Consider the following 20,041-nt stretch of genomic DNA (forward strand, 5'->3'; position numbering starts at 1 on the left):
AGAGAAATTAGTATCTTGAACTAAATGAAAATGACCACTGGGGGCCAGAGGCAGACCGGTTCTCTGCCTCGCCGAGTGTCCTGGGCAGAATGATGTCCCCAAATGCCACATCCTGGTCCTGGAACCTCGCCCGGCATGAGAGACTTTGAAGGTGGGGTCCTATGAAGGATTCTGGGCTGCAGAGGTGGCCTGTGTGAGGGGGGCTGGGGCCGGGGCCAGGGCCGGGGTCGGGGTCGGGTCAGGTCGGGAGGAGCTGTGGGCCGGAAGCAGAGGCCAGTGTGGCGTGGAGCGTGAGTTCTGAGGCTGCCCCGGGGTCTCGCCCCACACCGACACGGGTCTGGGGTCGCGCTGGCTCGTGCGCACACCAGAGCGCCGGTGGCCGGGTCCGCACTGCCCTGTGGCCAGCATTCGAAGGACAGCGCGTGTGCCTTCGCGTGCATCCTGTTAACGCCACGCTGCGTTCGCTGGTTGCCGTCCAGGCCCACTGAGCCGTTTGCGCCCTGATTCTGCGACCTGCCGCCCTGGCTCCTCGCCCACTACAGATCTGACCTGAGCTGCCTGTGGTCACTCGGACGCCGACGACAGGGGGCCCGGGGGGCTCGGCCTGCCGACCGATGGGCACGGGCCGTGCCGGAGCTCTTCACTGTGGCCTGTCCCCACGCACCAGCCCCTGCCCCGTGCTGCCCCCATGGCCAAGCCGTGCGCGGGGAGCAGCGTGCCGTCTGCCCAGACGTCCCGCTGGGCTCAGATCACCATCCCTGGTCTGAAAGGCTATGGAACCCCATTTTCCGCCCTTTGCTCGGACTACGCCTCGGTAGTTTCTGTAATTTCCCAGAAGCCGGTGCCTCGGCGGGCAGCCCTGCGGGCTCCAGCCGTCTCCTGGGGCGACGTGCCCGGCTACTGCGAGAGGCCGCAGTCTCGGGATGTCGGCCTCTTACTGGTCATCGCGCCCCCTCCCATGGGGCCAGGGACCTTGCTCTGGGGCAGGAGGGTGCAGCAGCACTCCTTGGCTCCCAGGGCAGAACCCGGCTGTGGGTGCGAGGCCCCCCGCTGCCTCCCGGGAGACCTCGAATGGGACTCGTGGTTGTGTTTTCCCATAAACATCAATGTGGCCTTCTCCCTGGGGACGTTTCTCACGTCTCACAGGCGAGGACTTAGGCCCGGCCCTCAGCTCTCAGACAGGACAGCAGTCGGCAGGGCCTCTGCCCTGAGCAGGTCCCGCCAGGCTGGGGCGGTCCTCACCAGGCACGTGGCACCGTGTCCAGCTCTGCTGGTTCTGCTCTTTTGTTTAAACCATTTCCGGGCTTTCCCGGGTAAACCCGAGTGACCTCGTTGTGGAACAGACAGAGTTCCTGGGGCCCCTCACTCTGGGCTTCGCGGCAGCACCCCACCGTCCCGGGTCACCCGCGGGCTGACCCCAGCTGTCCGGGCCGGGCGAGGCCTGTTCGGACGCTGTGCCCGTGAATGGAAGTGACTCCTGACCAGGTTTTCGCCGACACGCGGCCAGCCATGCACTGTTTACCAGACTCCAACCCACGAGCTGTCACCTCCAGACCTGGTGGTTTCCCGGCTTAGCGGCTTCAAGTCAAACATCCCTCAGCGTCTGGGTTTGAGGAGGTCTCATTAGGGCAACCCCTCTGAACTGTCTTGTTCACATGACCAGCGTTGGCCAAACTGTCCCTTGGGTCTGGGGAGGGCCTCTGCCACTGGGCGGGAAGCGGGGCCTCCCGGCTCCTTCTGGGGTGACGAGGCTGCGGGGAGGTCTGGGACCTGTCGGTTCACCTCCCTGCCCGTGGTTTGGAAAGCGTGACATGAGTGCGAAGCCACGGGCATGCGCAGCAGGGAGCTGGTGGCTTCACTGTCGGCCCTTCTGCCTATGGACCAGATGCCGGACGAATAGAGATCCGATTTGGAGTTTCTGTTTATGGTCGGGACAGGAGAAACCTAAGAAGCCAACGAGAAATTACGGCCTTGGGTCAAGGGGACCGAGTCCGTCTGGGGGACTAGCCGCGGCCTGCTGACCACTGCCCGCTGCCCGCTGCCGCGCCTGGAAGAGCCTCGGGAGCACCGCCGGCGCCCGCCCAGGACGAGCGGGGCCCGCACTTTCTCCAGGCCCGCAGGGCCGCGGAACGGTGGTCTCCATTCTCTCCTTCGCACGCCGCGACACACTGCTCTGCGCCTTCCAAACCCTTCTGCTGGACCCCAGCCTGGCCCTCTGTGCGGGAGGCTGACAGGTGCAGCCGAGCGGTGCAGGCGCGCGCGGTCCTCGTTGAAACCCGGCGCCAATACCGGGGACCCGCCCTCTGGGGCGGGAGGGAAGGTAAAGGGCAGGGCACCTATCGCCCGCAACCCCGCCCCTTCCTTCCCTAGCCCCGCCCCTCAACGCGGACCCCGCCGGCCCCGCCCCTTCCTCCGCGCCAACCGCCCTCCGCTTGGACCCCCTTAGCCACGCGCTCGCGCTGGAGGTCCCCGCACGTGGGCGACCCGCACGCCCCCCGCGATGCCGCGCGCGCCCCGGTGCCGCGCCGTGCGCGCCCTGCTGCGGAGCCGCTACCGCGAGGTGCTGCCGCTGGCCACCTTCGCGCGGCGCCTGGGACTCGAGGGCCGGCGACTCGTGCAGCGCGGGGACCCTGTAGCCTTCCGCTCGCTGGTGGCCCAGTGCCTTGTGTGCGTGCCCTGGGACGCGCAGCCGCTTCCTGCCGCCCCGGACTTCCGCCAGGTGGGCTGCCCCGGGACCCCGGTGGGGCCTGCGGGGTGGGGGCGGGAGCCGGGGGAATACGGCCTGACGTGCCGCGCGCCAGCTCCCGGGCACCGACGTCCTCAGCGACCCGGCACCCCTCCCCTGCAGGTGTCCTGTCTGAAGGAGCTGGTGGCCAGGGTCGTGCAGAGGCTGTGTGAGCGCGGCGCGCGGAACGTGCTGGCCTTCGGCTTCGCGCTGCTGGACGGCGACCGCGACGGGCCGCCGGTGGCCTTCACGACCAATGTGCACAGCTACCTGCCCAACACGGTGACTGAGACGCTGCGCGGCAGCGGCGCGTGGGGGCTGCTGCTGCGCCGCGTGGGCGACGACGTGCTCACGCACCTGCTGGCACGCTGCGCGCTCTACCTGCTGGTGGCCCCCAGCTGCGCCTACCAGGTGTGCGGGCCGCCGCTCTACGACCTCTGCACAACGCCACACGCGGGCGGGACCCTGACGGGCCTCGGACCGACCTGCCAGGCGTGGAGCCGCGGCCGCGGGGAGGTCGGGAGACCCCAGGGCCTGCAGGCGCCCGGCGCTAGGCGGTGTCGGGGCGGCGCGGGAGGAAGTCCGCCTCCGGCCAAGCGGCCCAGGCGCGGCCTGGGCCTGGAGCGGGGCCTGCCACCCAACAGGCAGGCGTCCCAGGCCCACCCGGGCAGGGCGCGTGGGCCGCGCGACAGCAGTCCCCGCGTGGTGACACTTACCGGAGCCACCTCGGAAGCCGCATCTGGGGAGGGCGCGCCGCGCAGCACTAGCCGCCCGGCCCCGCCGCTGGGCCGCGCGCGCGAGGCGGCACGTCCCCAGGGCGCGCCCGTTCCTCCCGCGTTCGCAGACACCAAGCGGTTCCTCTACTGCTCGGGGGGCAGGGAGCGGCTGCGCTCCAGCTTCCTGCTCAGCGCCCTGCGGCCCAGCCTGACGGGCGCGCGGAGGCTCGTGGAGGCCGTCTTCCTGGACTCGAAGCCCCTGCAGCCGGGCGCTGCGCCCCGGGCGCGCCGCCTGCCCGCGCGCTACTGGCGGATGCGGCCGCTGTTCCGGAAGCTGCTCGCGAACCACGCGCGGTGCCCGTATGGCGCGCTCCTCAGGGCGCACTGCCCGCTGCGGCCCACGGCCGCCCGCAATCGCGGCGCGGCCCAGGACGCCGGCGCGCGGCGCCTGGTGCAGCTGCTGCGCCAGCACAGCAGCCCGTGGCACGTGTACGGGCTCCTGCGCGCCTGTCTTCACCGCGTGGTGCCCGCCGGCCTCTGGGGCTCCAGGCACAACGAGCGGCGCTTCCTGAAGAACGTGAAGAAGTTCCTCTCCCTGGGGAGGCACGCCAGGCTGTCGCCGCAGGAGCTGATGTGGAAGATGAGAGTGCGCGACTGCGCCTGGCTGCGCGCCGGCCCAGGTGAGCGCGCGGGCGGCCGGCCCCCCCTCCTGCCCCCCCTGCCGCGTCAGGGCGCCCGAGGGTCCTTACTGCTGTGCCGTGGCGCCCTGGATCCACTGCCTCCCACCCCCTTCGCACCACGGCTCCAGGCGGTCAGCAGAGGGCACCGGCAACTTCTGGTTGCCGTGAGCGTGCCTGGAGTCTGTTCACAATCCCTTCCTGACCTCGAGGTTTATCCCTGTGAAGTGGGGGCCCGCTGATAGGTAGGGACGAGAACCCCCTTTCCTGGAGGTGGGCGATCTGGCTTGCGGGTGCCTCAGGTCAGCCCCGGCACAGACCCGAGCTTGAGTTTCAGGGCGTCTGCTGTGCAGGGTGGGGCAGACGGGCAGCGAGAAGGGCCGTTAAGAAGCAGAGGGTCCCGCCGTGGGTGCCCTGCCCCCCACTTGGTTTTCTGGGCTCGCCGATGAGGGTGCTCCAGGCTGGGGCCCGGCTCCCGGACCTCCGAGGTGACCTTATGTGCTCCCTGCTGTGACTTCGGCCCTCGGCTGAATGACGGGTGCGTGGCACAGCCTGGGCCTCAGGCTCCTGTTCTGATCACGGCTGCCCGCGGTCACCTCCTGCACCCCGGCCTCCGTGAGACCAGCGCCCGGCGGCGTGTCCCTGCGGAGCGCACGTTGCTGGCCGCCCGGGCCGGGCAGGATGGTGACGATGGGTCATCGCGGTCCGGCAGAGCCCTGTCGCGAGGCGTCCGCGCGAGGCGCTGAGCGGCCGCATGGGAGGGACATGCGGGCAGGGGCGGCTGGCTGGACTGCGGCACCGTCCAGGCCGCCCGTGCCGCCCACGAGAGCCGTGCCCTCCCGCTGCAGGCGGCCGCGCCGTCCCCGCGGCCGAGCACCGGCGGCGCGAGGCGGTGCTGGCCAGGCTGCTGTGCTGGCTCATGGGCACCTACGTGGTCGAGCTGCTGCGGTCCTTCTTCTACGTCACGGAGACCACGTTTCAGAAGAACCGGCTCTTCTTCTTCCGGAAGAGCATCTGGAGCCAGCTGCAGCGCCTCGGGGTCAGGTAGGTGCCGGCTCAGACCCCGGGGCCCCTCCCGACTTGCAGCACCGGGGGCTGGGCGCGGTGGGCCCTCGGGTCTGGAAAGGGGGGGCAGCATGCAGGCAGACCACCCGCTCATCCCCGGCCTGCAGTCGGCTCTGTTTTAATTTGCACAAAAAAAGTCAGCCTCGTGTCACAAAGATGATGAAACCCACTCAGCTGACACCTCACTGGGGAAGTGTCCAGGGACAGGGGCGTCCTCTGAGTGGCTCTGTCTCGGCAGCTCAGCGGCGGCGGGTCCCCTGGGAGGGTTGTGGCAGGTGCCGACAGGGGGCAGCCTGTTGGTCCGGCCGTGACACACAAGCCCTCCTCTCTGTGGCCACCCTGGTCAGGTGTCCTGTGCCCTCAGGGCTCGCGAGGACCCTGCGTGGCCAGATCGGAACCCCGTGCACACTGTGGTCACACCCATGCCAGAATCACACATCCGTGGTGGGGGGCGGGCACCCCGAGCCCAGGGGCGCTGGGACTCCATCTCCCAGCGTCTGGCAGAGGGTCCGGAGAGGCCTTGATCGTGGATCTGAGTCAACACCTAACTACCTAAGTAATTCGTGGCGCGTGAGCCGAGGTGGCCATTGAGGCCCACTGGGGACCGTCGCCCTGCCCGGTGGGTGTTCAGGCCCCCGAGGAGCTGTGCCATTGGACTGCCTTGGCCGCAGCTGCCCTGTGGCCCAGGAGCGAGGCTCCGCAGGGAGACGGTCCGTCCCTCTGTGGGCTGCACCAGGACTCCGCACATCCCACGTGGGAGACGTGGGGCCTCTCACCCAGGGGTCCCGTGGTGTCCCGGGCTCTGCTGGGGCGGGGGCTGCAGCAGCCGGGCAGCCGGTGGGTGCCGCAGGCGCCGCACCCTGCGGGCTGGCCGCCCGGTCCCTGCGTGGCCCTCACCCGTGTCCCCGCGGCCCTCTGCCAGGCAGCACTTCCAGAGGGTGCGGCTGCGGGAGCTGTCGGAGGCAGAGGTGAGGCTGCTGCAGGAGGCCCAGCCGGCGCTGCTGCTCTCCAAGCTCCGCTTCGTCCCCAAGCCCGGCGGGCTGCGGCCCATCGTCAACATGGGCTACGTCCTGGGCGCCAGGACCGTCTGCAGGGACAAGAAGGTCACGCCTCTGCCTCGCGTCCCAAGCGAAGTGCATTCCAACCCCAGGCTCGGCGTCCGGGGGGGTGGGCAGAGCGCTGTGCCCGGCCGGCTCCCGGGGCTGGGGAGGAGCTCAGGGCAAGGCCCGTCCCCGAGGCTGCCGAGCAGGCTCCGAGGACCCACGGGGCTGTCCTGACATGGTCCTGTGACACGAGGGACCCACACGGTGCCGTGTCCTGCCGTGGCATGGGGGACACATGCTCTGGGACCCGGGGGCAGAGGGACCGGCGGGTCGGCCACGGAGTTCCAGACCCTGCAGGATCCTGACTGTGGTCAGCACCCCCCCACCCCCACAGCGTCTCTGCCTCTGACCCCTCCGAGTGCCTCGCGGCACCGTTTGGGGGTGATTTTGTCATTATCGGTGTCCCCAAAGGAAAAGGTGAAGCTGTCAGTCTGGGTTAGGGAGCTGGTTCGGTCTGCGTGGAGTGCTCCTCGCTGTGGGGGGCGGGGTCCCCAGGAGGCAGGGGTGGGCCCTGCGTGTAGCCAGCTGCAGTCTTTCCCAGCGGCTTCGTGGGGTTCCAGGGCGGGTCCCGGGGAGACCCTGGGTGTGGGGAGTGGGGCAGGGGGGTCAGAGGGGGGCCCGTCCGGTCCCCCAGGCCCTGGGCTGGGGGTGCCCTGTGACGAGGCTGCGCCTGGCCGTCTCGTAGATTCAGCACCTCGTCTCGCGGGTCAAGACGCTGTTCGGCGCCCTCAACTACGAGCGCACGCGGCGGCCGGGCCTCCTGGGCGCCTCGGTCATGGGCATGGACGACGTCCACCGGGCCTGGCGTGCCTTCGCGCTGCGCGTGCGGGCCCGCGGCCCGGTGCCCCCACTCTACTTCGTCAAGGTGGGCGCCCCGCCCCGGAGCCTGGTGGGCTGCCGGCCCTTGGGACACCCCGCCACAGGGGACCCGGCCCGGAGTGGGGCGCGGCTGGCCCTCGGGCCATCTGCCCGGGAGCGGGGGGGGGGGGGGGGGGGGGGGCGATCTCGTCTCCAGCTGGACTGCTTGGCCCTGTGGCAGAAACTGCAGAGCTCTGCGGCCGGTGTGGACTCAGGTCCCTGCAGCCCAGCTCCACGGGGTGTGACATGCCACACGCACAGCTCACAGAGCCCGGGTGCGCGAGGCAGGGACCCGGGCCACCCCGGGGTGGCACAGTCTGGGGGAGGGGGGTGTCTCCATGGGAGCCCACGGCGAGCGCGTGCGGCTGGTGCGGAGCCGCGGCGAGCACGTGAGCAGCGTGTAAGTGGCCTCGGTCCCCACAGGTGGATGTGACGGGGGCGTACGACGCCCTCCCCCAGGACAGGCTGGAGGAGGTGGTGGCCAGCGTCATCAGGCCCCGAGAGCACACCTACTGCGTGCGGCAGTACGCCGTGCTCCAGAGAACCGCACACGGGCACGTCCGCAAGTCCTTCAAGAGACAGGTGAGGCCGTGGGCGGCGGCTCCGTCCCCGTCGTCCGCACACACTGGTTCACGTCTCGCTCGGCCGCCTCTGCGAGCCGCCCCACCCGCCGTCCCCTCGCCGGGCCCCTGGGGCTGCCCCCGGGTTCGAGCGGAGGAGGAGCGCGGGGGCAGCAGGGCCGTGAGTGCGCTTCGGTGGTGGCCCCGTGGCCATCTGCCCGGTGGCTGCAGAGGCCACGTGCTGCGTGTCCGCAGCCTCTCCGGGCGCTCCTCACCACGGCAGGGGCCTCCGGCCTTGGGGGCGCTGGGGAGGACACCTGGGGTTCGGCCGGCAGCCGCGGCCCCTTCAGCACCGGTGTCACGAGCGCGTGGAGCGTGAGGCAGTGCCGGGGGGGAGGACAGAAGGGGTCAGGGGGCCCCGCAGTGCACCCAGGAAGTGACCACGTGTGCACAGGTGAGGCCCCCACCTGCCTGTGGCGGGAGAGGGTCACGGCAGCCCGAGGCTCCCCACCCCCCCGGTGGCCACCGCTGTGACCCATGTCAGCGTGAGCCTGGTGGATCACCCTTCCCATCCTGCTCGTCGCTCCCCAGCGGTCAGGTGGCCGCTCCCCGTCCCGTGCACATCCCTGTCTGTCCCCAGCCCGCGCTGCACGGCGCGGCCCGGCTGCCGAGCGTCGCCGTGACCTGCCCTCCGTGGGTTCAGGGTGGAGCGGCCAGGCCGCCGGCCGCCGGGCTTCACGCTGGGAGACGTCGCCGCAAGGGCCCCCGGCGGCCGTGCCTGTGCCCACGCGCGTGTGGGCACCCCTGTGCCGGTGGCTGCCACTGCAGCCCTGGCGACCCGCCAGCCGGCCCCCACGGCGGTGCGTCCCGGCTGGGCCCTGGGCGCGGCTCTGCCGGCCGCTGGCCTCGTGGGTGACTGGGGGCGGCGACCCTCGCGTGCCGGGACGCGTCCTCTGCGAGGCACACGTCTTGCCTTGTCAGGCTCAGGTGGAGCCTTTGGGTGAACAAGTGTAACGGCGGGGAAGTCGGAAGTCGCCGGTCCCCTGTGGCCCCCTTGGCTGAGGCCCTCTGTGGGCCCCGCCCTGCCCCGCCCCCGCGGTCCGCCCCGCCCCTGGGCCCGCCTCACAGCCTCACAGCGCTGTCGCCCGGCGCCCGGCGTTCGCCTTCGGGCCAAGGGTCCGAGTTCCTTTGGTACCTGATGTTTTTAACGCACTGCTCCTGCTGAAGTCCCGGTTTCTCGCACACCTGCCGTCCAGGTCTCTGATCTCTGTCCGCCTCTAACCCTCTGTCCAACCCGCTCACTGAGTTCTTAAGCCCGGCTTTGCGTTTTTCGGCTCCAGAGAGCCCACGTACATCATCGCGTGGATGGCGCGGGGTCGTGGTCTCTGGCAAACTTCCCCGTCCTCCCCGTACGTCGCCGATTCTGCCGTCTTCGCTGATGTGGAAATCCCGGGGCCTGGCGGCCGCCCCGCCCACAAGGTCCCCGCGCGCCCGTCCCGCCGGCCTCGTTTTTTCGCGAGACGGTGCAAGCACAGGTTTTGCTCCGCATCACGCTCCTCCCAGAGAGGGCGGTGCGTTCCTGACCGGCGGCCTGCTGGCGCTCTCACTCCCGCGGGGGCGTCTCAGACCGCGGTGGCGAGGGGGGCGTCTCACTCCCGCGGGGGCGTCTCAGACCGCGGTGGTGAGGGGGGCGTCTCAGACCGCGGGGGGCGTCTCACTCCCGCGGAGGCGTCTCAGACCGCGGGGGTGGGGGGGCATCTCAGACCACGGCGAGGGGGGCATCTCAGACCGCGGGAGGGGGGGGTGGGGGGCATCTCAGACCGCGGGGCGGGGGTGGGGGGCATCTCAGACCACGGGGCGTAGCCCCTTCATTCGGCCTGCCCGGGCAGTGGCCCTCAGCCCCCACCCCAAGTGACCGCTCCGGTCTGCTCAGCTGAGCCCAGTGCCGCTGCCTCCAGCAGGGTCCCCGAGTGCCCAGCGCTGGGCTGGAGAGGGACCTCGCACAGCTGTGGCTCCCCCCGGGCCCTTCCCCCCAGGACCCGACTCTCAGCCCCACTGCTCTGGTGGCCCTGGGCCCTGACTGCCCCCACCTTCTGCTCGGGCTGCACCTCCCACCGTGGGGTAGACAGGCCCCAGGGGCAAGTCCGGGTGAGCGCGGGGTGCGCCCAGACCGCGACCCCAAGCCCGTCAACGTCACGTGCCCCCCACTCTTCTCTGCGTTTCACTGGTGGGCACAGCGGCCACGGGGGACGTGACTGGAGGTGCCGCCTCCCCCGCCCGCCCCCACCCCCCCACCCCGGTCCTCCCTGCCCGGGCTGCATGGCAGGCCCGACTGTCCCCCGTGACGTGGCTGCTGCGTGTCGGGGCCCGGGCCCCGGCTCAGAGGGCTCCCCCTCCGCCTGCAGGTGTCCACCTTCACGGACCTGCAGCCGTACATGAGACAGTTTGTGCGGCACCTGCAGGGGACGAGCTCGCTGAGGGACGCCGTGGTCATCGAGCAGGTCGGCGTGGGCAGCGCGCGGGTTGCCGCCGGGGAGGGCCGGGGACAGGGCGAGGCCGCCCTCCGTGGCCGGCAGAGGCTCCGGCCTTCAGCTGCATGGCTCCGGGCGGCTGTCCAGCCCTTCGCGGAGGTTTGCTGGAGACAGCTGCCCCTCGGTGTTGATCCTGAGACCAAAAAACAGGCCTTTAGGACTCGGTGCCCCCGACCCAGAGGCCCACCTCAGACCAACGCGTCAGGGGTGACCCCGCTTTCTTGCGGGTGATCAGGGAACAGTCCCGAGTCTGTGTCCGTTGCGATGGTCCAGCTGGGCCACAGGGAGGCTCTGAGACCTCCAGACGCCTTCCCTTCGCCACTTGGCGCTGAGTCAGGGCGTGCGGCGCAGCCGGCGGGCTCAGCGGCCATGGGTCTGAGCTCGGCCTGAGCGACAGACCCAGAGGTGGCATCCGCGTCGCCTATGCCCAGCACCTGTGCTGCCCACGTCACGGCCATGTGCCCACACCTGCCCACACCCGCCCACAGCTGCCCGCACCCACCCACACCTGCCCACACCCGTCCACACCTGCCCACACCCGCCCACACCCGCCCACACCCGCCCACAGCTGCCCGCACCCGTCCGCACCCGCCCGCACCCGTCCGCACCCGCCCGCACCCGTCCGCACCCGCACCCGTCCGCACCCGCCCGCACCCGCCCACAGCCGCCCACAGCCGCCCACACCCGTCCACACCCGTCCACACCCGCCCGCACCCGCCCACAGCCGCCCGCACCCGCCCGCACCCGCCCGCACCCGCCCACAGCTGCCCGCACCCGCCCGCACCCGCCCGCACCCGTCCGCACCCGTCCGCACCCGCCCGCACCCGCCCGCACCCGCCCGCACCCGCCCGCACCCGCCCGCACCCGCCCGCACCCGCCCGCACCCGCCCACAGCTGCCCACACCCGCCCACACCTGCCCGCACCTGCCCCGACGCTCCCACGCCCATGACGTGCCCCCCGCCCGCCTGCGCCGCCTGCCTCTCCAGAGCTGCTCCCTGCACGAGCCCAGCAGTGGCCTCTTCGACGTCTTCCTGCGCCTGGTGCACAACCACGTCATCAGGATCGGGGGCAAGTGAGTCGGCGGCTGCAGCCTCCTTCGCAGACAGGGCGCGTGTCGCGTGAGCTCGGCTGCGTGGCCGGTGCGCGGGGGCGGTGCGCGCGGTCTGTGCGCGCGTGGCTGCCACGTGAACCTGTGCCCTTCCCGCGCGCCTCGGCGCCCCAGGTCCTACGTGCAGTGCCAGGGCATCCCCCAGGGCTCGGTGCTGTCCACCCTGCTGTGCAGCCTATGCTACGGGGACATGGAGAGCCGGCTGCTCCCCGGGATCGAGCGGGACGGGTAGGAGCCGCCCCCGCAGCCCCCGCTGCTCTCGCCGTCCCCCGCACGCGGACAGGGCCCCCTCGCTGCGGGAGGCCCGCGGGCAGGGGTGGGCAGGCCCCCGCGCGGACGGCGTGGCTCTGCCCTGCCTGCCAGGCCCCGTCACCCCGGGGCTGGGTGCCGCAGACACGAGGTGGCCGTGGGCCCTTCGCGGAGGCCGCGCTGTCCTCGTCCACGTGGAGTAGGACACCGGGCACCCTGTGTCTCCCCCCAGGGTGCTCCTCCGCCTGGTGGACGACTTCTTGCTGGTCACCCCTCACCTGACCCACGCGAAAGCCTTTCTCAGGTGAGGGCCAGCGTGCGTGCGTCTGTGGCTGTGTGGCCACACACACCGATGTCACGCACGTGCTAAGCAGCTGTCACCTCCCGCCGTGCCCGCTGGGAGCATGGCACGGCCCTGCTGTCCTGCTGGGTGCAAAGCTGCTGCCTCCTGTCGCCAGCGGGCAGCTGGGCCCATGGCCGGCAGCGAGCGGTCAGCTGCGGGCATCCCCAGCTGCAGCGGGCAGGCGGGGCGCAGCTCCGCTTGTCCCAGGGGAGGCGGCGTCAGGCCAGACCCTCCCTCGTGCCACTGCCCGGGGCGGTTCGCTTTGTAAGACCCGTCTTGATGGTGTCCCCAGAACCCGCTTCTGCTCCTGGGGGACCCTCAGGGCCCAGGACGCGCTGGGTCCCACCCCTGCACACAGCAGCCTCTGCCACCACCGTGCAAGCGTAAATCCATCACAGCTCAAATGACAGATCCGGGGCCTCAGGCACCTGCCGGGGTCAGGCAGCAGCAGCCACACGTGGCCCGAAGGGACGGCACAGGCAGGGGGGTGGCCCATTGTGGACCGTCTGGGAGGACGTTGGGCCGGGACGTTGACCCTGTTCTCATTTGTGGACAAGGTCACCTGGCGTCCCCCCCGCCTTCTGATTCAGCCCCGTCCCCAGCTGCCGGCCCGTGCCCTTCCCTGGCGGGCACCCTGTCCCTCACCACTGGCAAGCCACCCAGAGCGTTTGGGGGCCAGCGCCTGGGGGCCGGCAGGGCGGGTCTGGGCTACCTTGGTGCCTCCCGGGGTCTCAGGCAGCATCGGGACCCCGGGCAGCGCCCCCGCCCTCCCGGAGGCTGACGCGGGCCCCTGCCGTAGGACCCTGGTCCGCGGCGTGCCCGAGTACGGCTGCCTGGCGAACCTGCCCAAGACGGTGGTGAACTTCCCCGTGGGCGACGGCGCAGGCGCGGCGGCCCCTCTGCAGCTGCCGGCCCACTGCCTGTTCCCCTGGTGCGGCCTGCTGCTGGACACCTGCACCCTGGAGGTGGCCTGCGACTACTCCAGGTCAGTGCGCCGGCTGCACGTGGCCGTCCGGGCCCCTGCCTGTGGGGGGCGGTGCCTGGGGGTTTTGCTGAAAGGACCCCGGGGCGGGCCTGGGGCCTTAGTACCTGCAGCTCTGCACCCGGAGACCTCGGGTCCTGCTGCCGTGCAGCCTCACGCCACGGGGCCTGCTCCGTACGCGACGCTTGGGTCCCTTCTCGGTCGGCTGCCGTGGAAACGCACGGATGGCGAAACCACGAGCCACCCTCTCCTGCCCTGGCCTGTGCTCAGCCGTCCCTCGCGGGGCCGTCCCCCTGCCTCCGAGCCTACCCGGCGCCTCTCCCTAGGACGCCAGTCACGTCTGACGAGGGCCACACGCCAGCTGCCACACCTAACCTCAGTTTCCATCCTAGCGGCCCTGTCCCCAAACACAGCCACACAGGGAGAAGGCTTCCGCATGTGAATTAGGGGGACACAGGTCAGCCCTAGCAGCCTGTCTCCCTGAAACCTGAGAGCCCCCAACCCCGCACAGACGCGGCCGGGCCAGGGAGACACAGGCACAGGGCTGCCGCTCCGTGAATGAGGAGCCCAGGTTCCCGAGGGCGCGAGGCCGGCATCCCCTGTCCCTGTGGCCACCTGGGTCAGCAGTGGACCTGTGCTCGCGGGCTCTGTGGCCATCCTCTCAGAGAGGGGATGGCGGCCGCAGGCGCGTCCCGCGCCTCCACAGGGGCCGAGCGCCCCCACCTGGCCAGGCTCCCTGTGCCTGGGACCCCTGCCCCGGCCCCCCGCCCACTCTGTCTGGCGCCTCCTCCTGGGGACTCAGCCAGGTCTCCCGGGTCTCCCCCACCCCCGGGGCCCAGCCCTGCTCCCGCAGCCCCGAGGCACCCTGCCCCGTGGACGGCCCCTTGCCTGTGTCTGCCACTAAGCACCACGTTTGTGTATTTCTTGGCGGGGGGGCGGGGGGAGGAGACAAACAGGGACAGTTTTCCTGGAAAGCGGTAAGTTTGTGTTAAAGTTCTTAAGTGTGACCATTTCCCCAGTAATTTCACTTCCAGTTATCTGTTCTGAAGGAAAATCAGAGACACGATCAAGAATTTGGTGCGACCACTTTAAGTGCTGGGCCTAGCGCGACCGGCCGAGCGATGAGCCGGCCGAGCCGATGGCCGAGGCGACCGCGCGAGGCCGAGAGGCGGCTCCGCGCCGCCGTTGCGCTGCCTTCAAAGAGCGTTTGGGAAGCGGAGAGCTCACGTCGCGACGAGTGTGGGAGGCTGACGGCCTGCGCCCGGGCCGGCGGTGCCCGTCGCGCCTTTGTCTCCGCGTGGTTACGTGCAGGGGCACCGTGGCGGGGACGCCCAGGCGGCGGCATTGGGGGGCGGGCCCCTCTCCGCACCGTGCCCACGTCTCCCGCCCGCGGACTGTGTGGCCGGTCGGCTGGGCCGTGCCGAGAGCCCGTCGTGGGGCGTCCGCGTCCCCTGGGAAAGGCCGCGGCTGTGTGGACGGGACACACGTGTGAGGTGGGACCAGTCCCACTGACTGCAGGGGAGCAGCCGTGTGACAGCGTGAGGGTGACACACGTGTGTCACGGGGCCCCTGTGTGTTGCAGTTACGCACAGACCTCGATCAGAGCCAGCCTCACCTTCGGCCAGGGCTTCAAGGCCGGGAGGAGCATGCGCCGCAAGCTCTTCGGCGTCTTGGTGCTGAAGTGTCACAGTCTGTTTCTGGATCTGCAGGTGAGCGCGGGACCAGCGGGCAGCCGCGGGGCTCGGGCCTGCTTCCTGGGCCACCTGTGGGGCGGCGTGGTTTGTAGGCCTGGTTGTGTGTTGCGTGTGTAAGTATGCAGATATGCGGGAGTGTACGTGTGAGCGTGCACATTGAGGTGTGCGCATAGGTCGGTGCGCAAGTGTGTGTGTGGACATGTTCGGCATGTGTATATGGGTGTGCACACGCGTGTTTGCGCACTGCATTAGGCATGTGGGGGGCGCGCATGCGTATGCATGTGGATAGGCATTGCGTGTGTGGACATGTTCGGCGTGTGTGCCCTGCATGTGTATGTGCATGTAGGCATGTCCGTGTATGGATGCATGTGGGTGTGCACGCATACATGCAGGTGGGCATGTGTGAGGGCATGTGTGTGTGCGTGTGGATGTGCATGCACGTGTATGTATGTGGATGTACAGGTGAGTGCATGTGGGCATGTTCAGCGAGTGTATGCATGCGGGCACATGTGTGAGCATCTGTGCGCACATGCATGTGGCGTGTCCGTGTGTGGATATATGTGGATGTGCACGTGGACATGTTTAGTGTGTGTGGGCATATGGGTGCATACGCATGCCGGTGTGCACACGTGTGTGTATGTGGGCGTGTATGTGTGCATGCGGGCATGTTCGGTGTGTGCATGCATGCGTGGGTGTGTATCGAGGGCCCCTTGCCCTGCCCCCTGCAGGCCCCCCTCTTGCTTGGTCCTGGGGCCCCTGCTCTCAGGCTCCGGGGTCCGAGGCCTTGTTGGGGCCCTCGGATGTCCTCCCAGCCACTCCGGGACACCTCCTCCCTGCCTGGCCTTCCCTGCAGTGCCCCAGCCGAGCCCCGACTCCACCCCAGGCGGTGAGGGGCCACCAGTGGGGACCCGGCGGGCTTCCACGAGAAGGATGGGGGCTTCTCCCTGCACCTGAGCGGGTGGGAGAGTGAGGGCAGATGTGACCCCCACACGTGTGGCCCGCGTTCCCTCCCTTGCGGCTGCAGGTGAACAGCCTCCGGACGGTCTGCACGAATGTCTACAAGATCTTCCTGCTGCAGGCCTACAGGTGGGCGCCCCGGCCCCCCGGGGACAGCGCCCGCCCTGGCCCCAGGCCCTCGCGCCAAACCCTCCCTTAGAGAAAGCGGCGTGGAGTGTTTCCCGCGGCGGACGCTGCCTCCCCGTGCGTCCGCACCGGCCCCGCTTTGCTGGAGGCCCTGTTCCCAGTCACCACGAAGGCCGGCGTGGCCCAGTGTCCCCACGTCCCGTGCACCGACCTGTCTGCCGCAGGAGGGGTTCATGGGAGAAGGGCTGAAGAGAGGGGCAGCCCGCACGTGGGAGTGGAGAGCCGGGGCCCAGCAGGCAGGGGATCGAGGTGTGGCGGGCCGGCCACGGCCCCAAACCTGTGCCCCAGCAGGGTGGTGGGACGTGGCCCAGCCCCTGCACCTGCCCCACTCACCTGTGCTATGCAGGTGGCTGGGACACCTGGAAACGTGCCAGCATCAAGCAGGGGTGTGCCCACAGGCCACTGGCAGCCCAGGAAGAGGTGGCTGGGACACCGCTCGCTCCTTGGGGCCCTAGGCTGAGGCCAGCCAGGCAGCGGGAGGCCGGCGCCCGAGGCTGCCATCTCGCCACTGAGGGCCTGCCCTGGTGCTCAGCCCGGCCTCCCGTGTCCCCATCGTGGGCCCTCGCTCTGTGGGGCCCTGGTCCTGCACACCTGCCTGCCGGGAGGCACAGACAGGCTGTGGCAGGCACCCTTGGGTGGCTCCACGCCCAGGTCAGTCCCACAACCACGAGGGGGCAGAGCTGCTGGCTTCCCGCCCACCGGTCAGCATCAGCTGCCTCCAGACCGGCTGGCTAGGCGTGTGCGAGGCCTGAAGGCCTGGCAGGAAGGGACATGGAGCTGGACCGGCAGGGTCACAGCAGGGTCACAGCAGGGCAGCCGGGTGGGGGGCAGTCGGAGCAGGACACGCACCCAGGTCAGCGCTTCTGAGCGGAGGCCGGGGCCGGGGTCATTGGGCGATGCAGTGTCCAGCAGTGCAGGCCTCACCCCACTCTGCACCCAGCAGCGTCCTTCAGGACGGGGTGCGGAGTGGCCCAGACCCCAGGTCCAGGCCCCACGTTCCCAGCCCCGCCCCCCGCCCCACGGCCGGGGAAGTTGCCTCCCATCTCAGCCAGGTGATGGTGAGCAACAGGGCAGGTTGCACGTTGCTCCAGGGAGGACCCAGATGCACGGGCTGGGCGAGGGGCCTGTCGTGTGGTCGTGTGCAGAGGGCCACGGGCGCGTCCGCAGGAGACGCCCCGCCCTGATGCGCCCCCCGCACCCAGGTTCCACGCATGCGTGCTGCAGCTGCCGTTCAACCAGCGCGTCCGCGGCAACCCCTCCTTCTTTCTCCGCATCATCCTGGACACTGCCTCCCGCTGCCACGCCCTCCTGAAAGCCAAGAACGCAGGTGCGCGGGTGTCCGGGCCCCCCTGTGCTGCCGGTGGATGCAGGGCGCTCGCCACACGCTTCCGGCACGGAGTCACCGTGGGCTCCAGGCGCCCGCGGCCGTGCCGTGGCAGAGGCTGGGGCCCGAGTCGGCCTCTGACACCGCGGCTCTGCTCGGCGTACCGGCCGCGCACTGGCCCCCCCCCCCCCGCCCCCGCCCCCGCCCCCGTCCCCGCCCCGCTGGCCTGGTCTTCCTGCGCTGGGCAGGTGGGCATCCTGTGTGACTGGGGTGTGACGTGCATTTGGGGTTGAGCGGCGGGGCCTTCTGGCCGTGGTGCTCAGGGTGCACAAACAGGCCAGTGGCCAGGAAGCGGCCGTCGGGACCTCTGCCCATCTCGGGAGGGAGGGGCACCCACCAACACGCGTCTTGGGCTCAGCCCTCCCCGGGCGTCTCCACCCTGCACCTTCCCCCACCCCCCACGCTGGCCTCTGCTCCATGCACCTCGCCTGGCGTGGCTCTGGTCAGCCTGTCCAGGCCGTGCCGTCACCATGGTCGTGGGCTCAGCGGACTTGACTGCCGTGACTCGTTTTGTGGCAGCTTCTCTGGAGAAGCTGAGGACAGTGTCCCCGCTGTCAGAGTTCCGCAGAACCGATGCCGGGGCAGCCCCCAGAGTGAAGTCACCCGTTTGCCCCCCGCCCCGCGCACCCCGCTCCTGCTGTCAGCCTGGCTGGGACCCCAGCCCCTCCTGGGTCGGGGGGCGGGGATCGCAGCCGCTCCCTGTCCCCCAGGGATGTCTCTGGGAGCAAAGGGAGCTGCTGGCCTGTTTCCTTCTGAAGCCACGAGGTGGCTGTGCCTGCACGCCTTCCTGCTGAAGCTGTCTCGTCACCGGGTCACCTACAGGTGTCTCCTGGGGGTGCTCCAGGCAGGTAAGCTGAGCAGGGCGCCCAGCCCCAAGGCATCCATGTGCAGACGCAGGGGCTGTCCTCGTCCTCGAGCGCGCGAACGTTGGCTCCTCTGTGTCTCGGTCCCAGATGGGCGGGTCCAGGAGCCCCTGGCGTTGGGGTGCAGGCAACCCCAGTGCATGTCACTCCACTTGCCTCCAAGGCACACACCTCCCTCGGGACCACACTCCCCCGCATCCCTTCCAGCCCCCTGGCCCGCGTTCTCCAGCCCCAGCCAGCACCCAGTGCCCTGTGGGGGTCCCTGGCCCCGGCCAGCACCCAATGCCACTGGGGTCCCCAGCTCCCCCATCCTGCCACCATGCTCTAATGTCCTTAGGGGGTCCCTGTCACCCCCGGCCGCGTGGTGTGTGTCTCTTGCTAAGGATCTCACGCCGGTCGCTGGGCCCCCACACAGCAGGCCTCAGACGGCCGGCCTGCCTTGCCCTCGGTGGCCTGGAGGCAGCGTGAAGCGTGTCCTCGGGTGTCTTCAGGATTGTGCACACTGACCTCAGTCCCCCTACAGCCCAAGCACAGCTGGGCCGACAGCTCCCAGCGGCCACACTGGCCATCCTGCAGGCAGCGGCCGACCCAGCTCTGACCGCAGACTTCAAGACCATCCTGGACTAACAGCCGGCCCTCCTGCAGCCCGGGGCCCAGGCCGGACCCCTGTGCCGAGACCCCAGCACATGTGCGGCTCCAGGACGGGTCGGCCCCCTTGCCTGCCGGTGACAGGTTCATCCTTCAGCCGCCAGGAGGAGCCAGTAGAGAAGCTGGCTGGGGCACTGGCGTCTGGAAGTGGGATCTCGATGGCCTGTGTCACCCCTTGCTGCAGGGGCACCCCTGTCCAGAGCAGTGGCTCACAGGTGGCAGGTGCGGGCTCCTTCCTGCCGACGTGTGCAGCACCCCAAATCAAAGCTGTCCATGCCCCGGGCAGCACCCAGCCCAGCTGCATCCATGGTCCATTCTCACAGCGCTGCCCAGAAGCACAGGGCTCAGTCAGCTGTTGGAGCCCTGCCCACGTCACACCCCTGCTCCAACCCTGCCTGTCCCATGCCCTGCCCGCGCCTCCTGCAGCCAAGGGTCCAGCACACCCCAACCACCCTCCCCCCAATCCAGACTCCAGAGAGAAGTGGAGCCTGTTTGTTTTTTCCTGGTTGTTAAATGTTTCTCACTTGTATTAAAACGTGTACTATGTGAGTGCAGTCATCTGTGTCTATGAAAACATGGGCACGGGGTCTGACGTGTGTGGGACGTGGGTGGCTGGAGTGTGGGGCGGGGGAGGGTCCTGGGCTGGGAAGAGGCAGGCGGGAGGTGGGTGGGTGTGAGCGGTGAGGCAGCAGATTAAACCCTGGGCTCGGGGTCCCTGGGGTGCCACCCCTCACCCAGATTTCCAGCTCAGCGGATCAGAGGTACCTGGGGGTTTGCACTTCTACCAAGTTCCTGATGCTGCAGGTGGACAGGGTGGGGACCCCACATAGCCACTGCAGGGGAGACAGGGAAGCTTGGGGTCCTGTGGGGGGCCCTTCCATGCAGTGGCCTGGGCACCGAGCAGACCGCACTGGCTTGGTCCACGTTGGGGTCAGAAGTTTGGAGGTGTGTGAGGGGCAAGGGTGAGGTCTCCAGGGAGAAGCGACCCTGGGGGGATCTGGAGCCTTAGCAACAGCGGAGGGGCTGCCTCCGCAGCCTTGCCAGAGGCCCCTCCCCCAATCAGATCCCGCCTTCCGGGTCACCCCAGCCCCCAGCTCCCACGAGGAGCCCCAGGAGAGGAGGCCTTGTCCAGGGAGCTGCAGGTGTCCAGGCAACGGCTGGGCTTCTGCCCGGGCTGGACACGCGCTCGAACAGACGGCGGAAGGGTCGCACAGGGGGCAGGATGCGGCAGCCCCCACCAGGGGCTCCGCCGCTCCTCCCTGTGCCCCGGGGCGGCGCAAAGGCCGATGAGTGGCAGGGTGACAGCAGGAGCAGTTCTCAGTCACGCGGATGTCCCTGATGGAGCCACATGATGCATGCCATCGCGTGCACCTTGGACCGAGCCGGTGCCA

General features: G+C 69.9%; 1 protein-coding gene and 1 long non-coding RNA gene across 3 annotated transcripts; one reads left to right on the plus strand and one right to left on the minus strand.

Annotated features, from left to right (window-relative positions):
• The first annotated feature begins 2,435 nt into the window (after positions 1 to 2,435).
• Positions 2,436 to 19,199, plus strand: TERT (telomerase reverse transcriptase). Of its 2 annotated transcripts, XM_016124691.2 has the most exons (16): positions 2,436 to 2,719; positions 2,849 to 4,121; positions 4,967 to 5,162; positions 6,106 to 6,286; positions 6,972 to 7,151; positions 7,568 to 7,726; positions 10,110 to 10,205; positions 11,223 to 11,308; positions 11,459 to 11,572; positions 11,826 to 11,897; positions 12,736 to 12,921; positions 14,501 to 14,627; positions 15,637 to 15,698; positions 16,958 to 17,082; positions 17,850 to 17,987; positions 18,526 to 19,199. In XM_016124691.2, exons 1-16 carry the CDS (start codon positions 2,501 to 2,503, stop codon positions 18,627 to 18,629), a joined length of 3,318 nt encoding a protein of 1,105 aa, XP_015980177.2. In that variant the 5' UTR covers positions 2,436 to 2,500; the 3' UTR covers positions 18,630 to 19,199. The 2 variants fall into 2 exon arrangements, with proteins under 2 accessions (XP_015980177.2, XP_036081945.1); XM_036226052.1 differs by having other exon boundaries at positions 17,850 to 19,199.
• LOC107499972 lies at positions 14,582 to 17,670 on the minus strand. Its single transcript, XR_001594407.2, has 3 exons — positions 17,563 to 17,670; positions 16,089 to 17,063; positions 14,582 to 14,681 (listed from the first exon to the last, which is right to left on the minus strand). It is a non-coding gene; the product is annotated as an uncharacterized LOC107499972 (long non-coding RNA).
• Positions 19,200 to 20,041: the final 842 nt, after the last annotated feature.

Source organism: Rousettus aegyptiacus, unplaced genomic scaffold, assembly GCF_014176215.1.
Source record: "Rousettus aegyptiacus isolate mRouAeg1 unplaced genomic scaffold, mRouAeg1.p scaffold_m13_p_8, whole genome shotgun sequence".
NCBI lineage: Eukaryota > Metazoa > Chordata > Mammalia > Chiroptera > Pteropodidae > Rousettus > Rousettus aegyptiacus.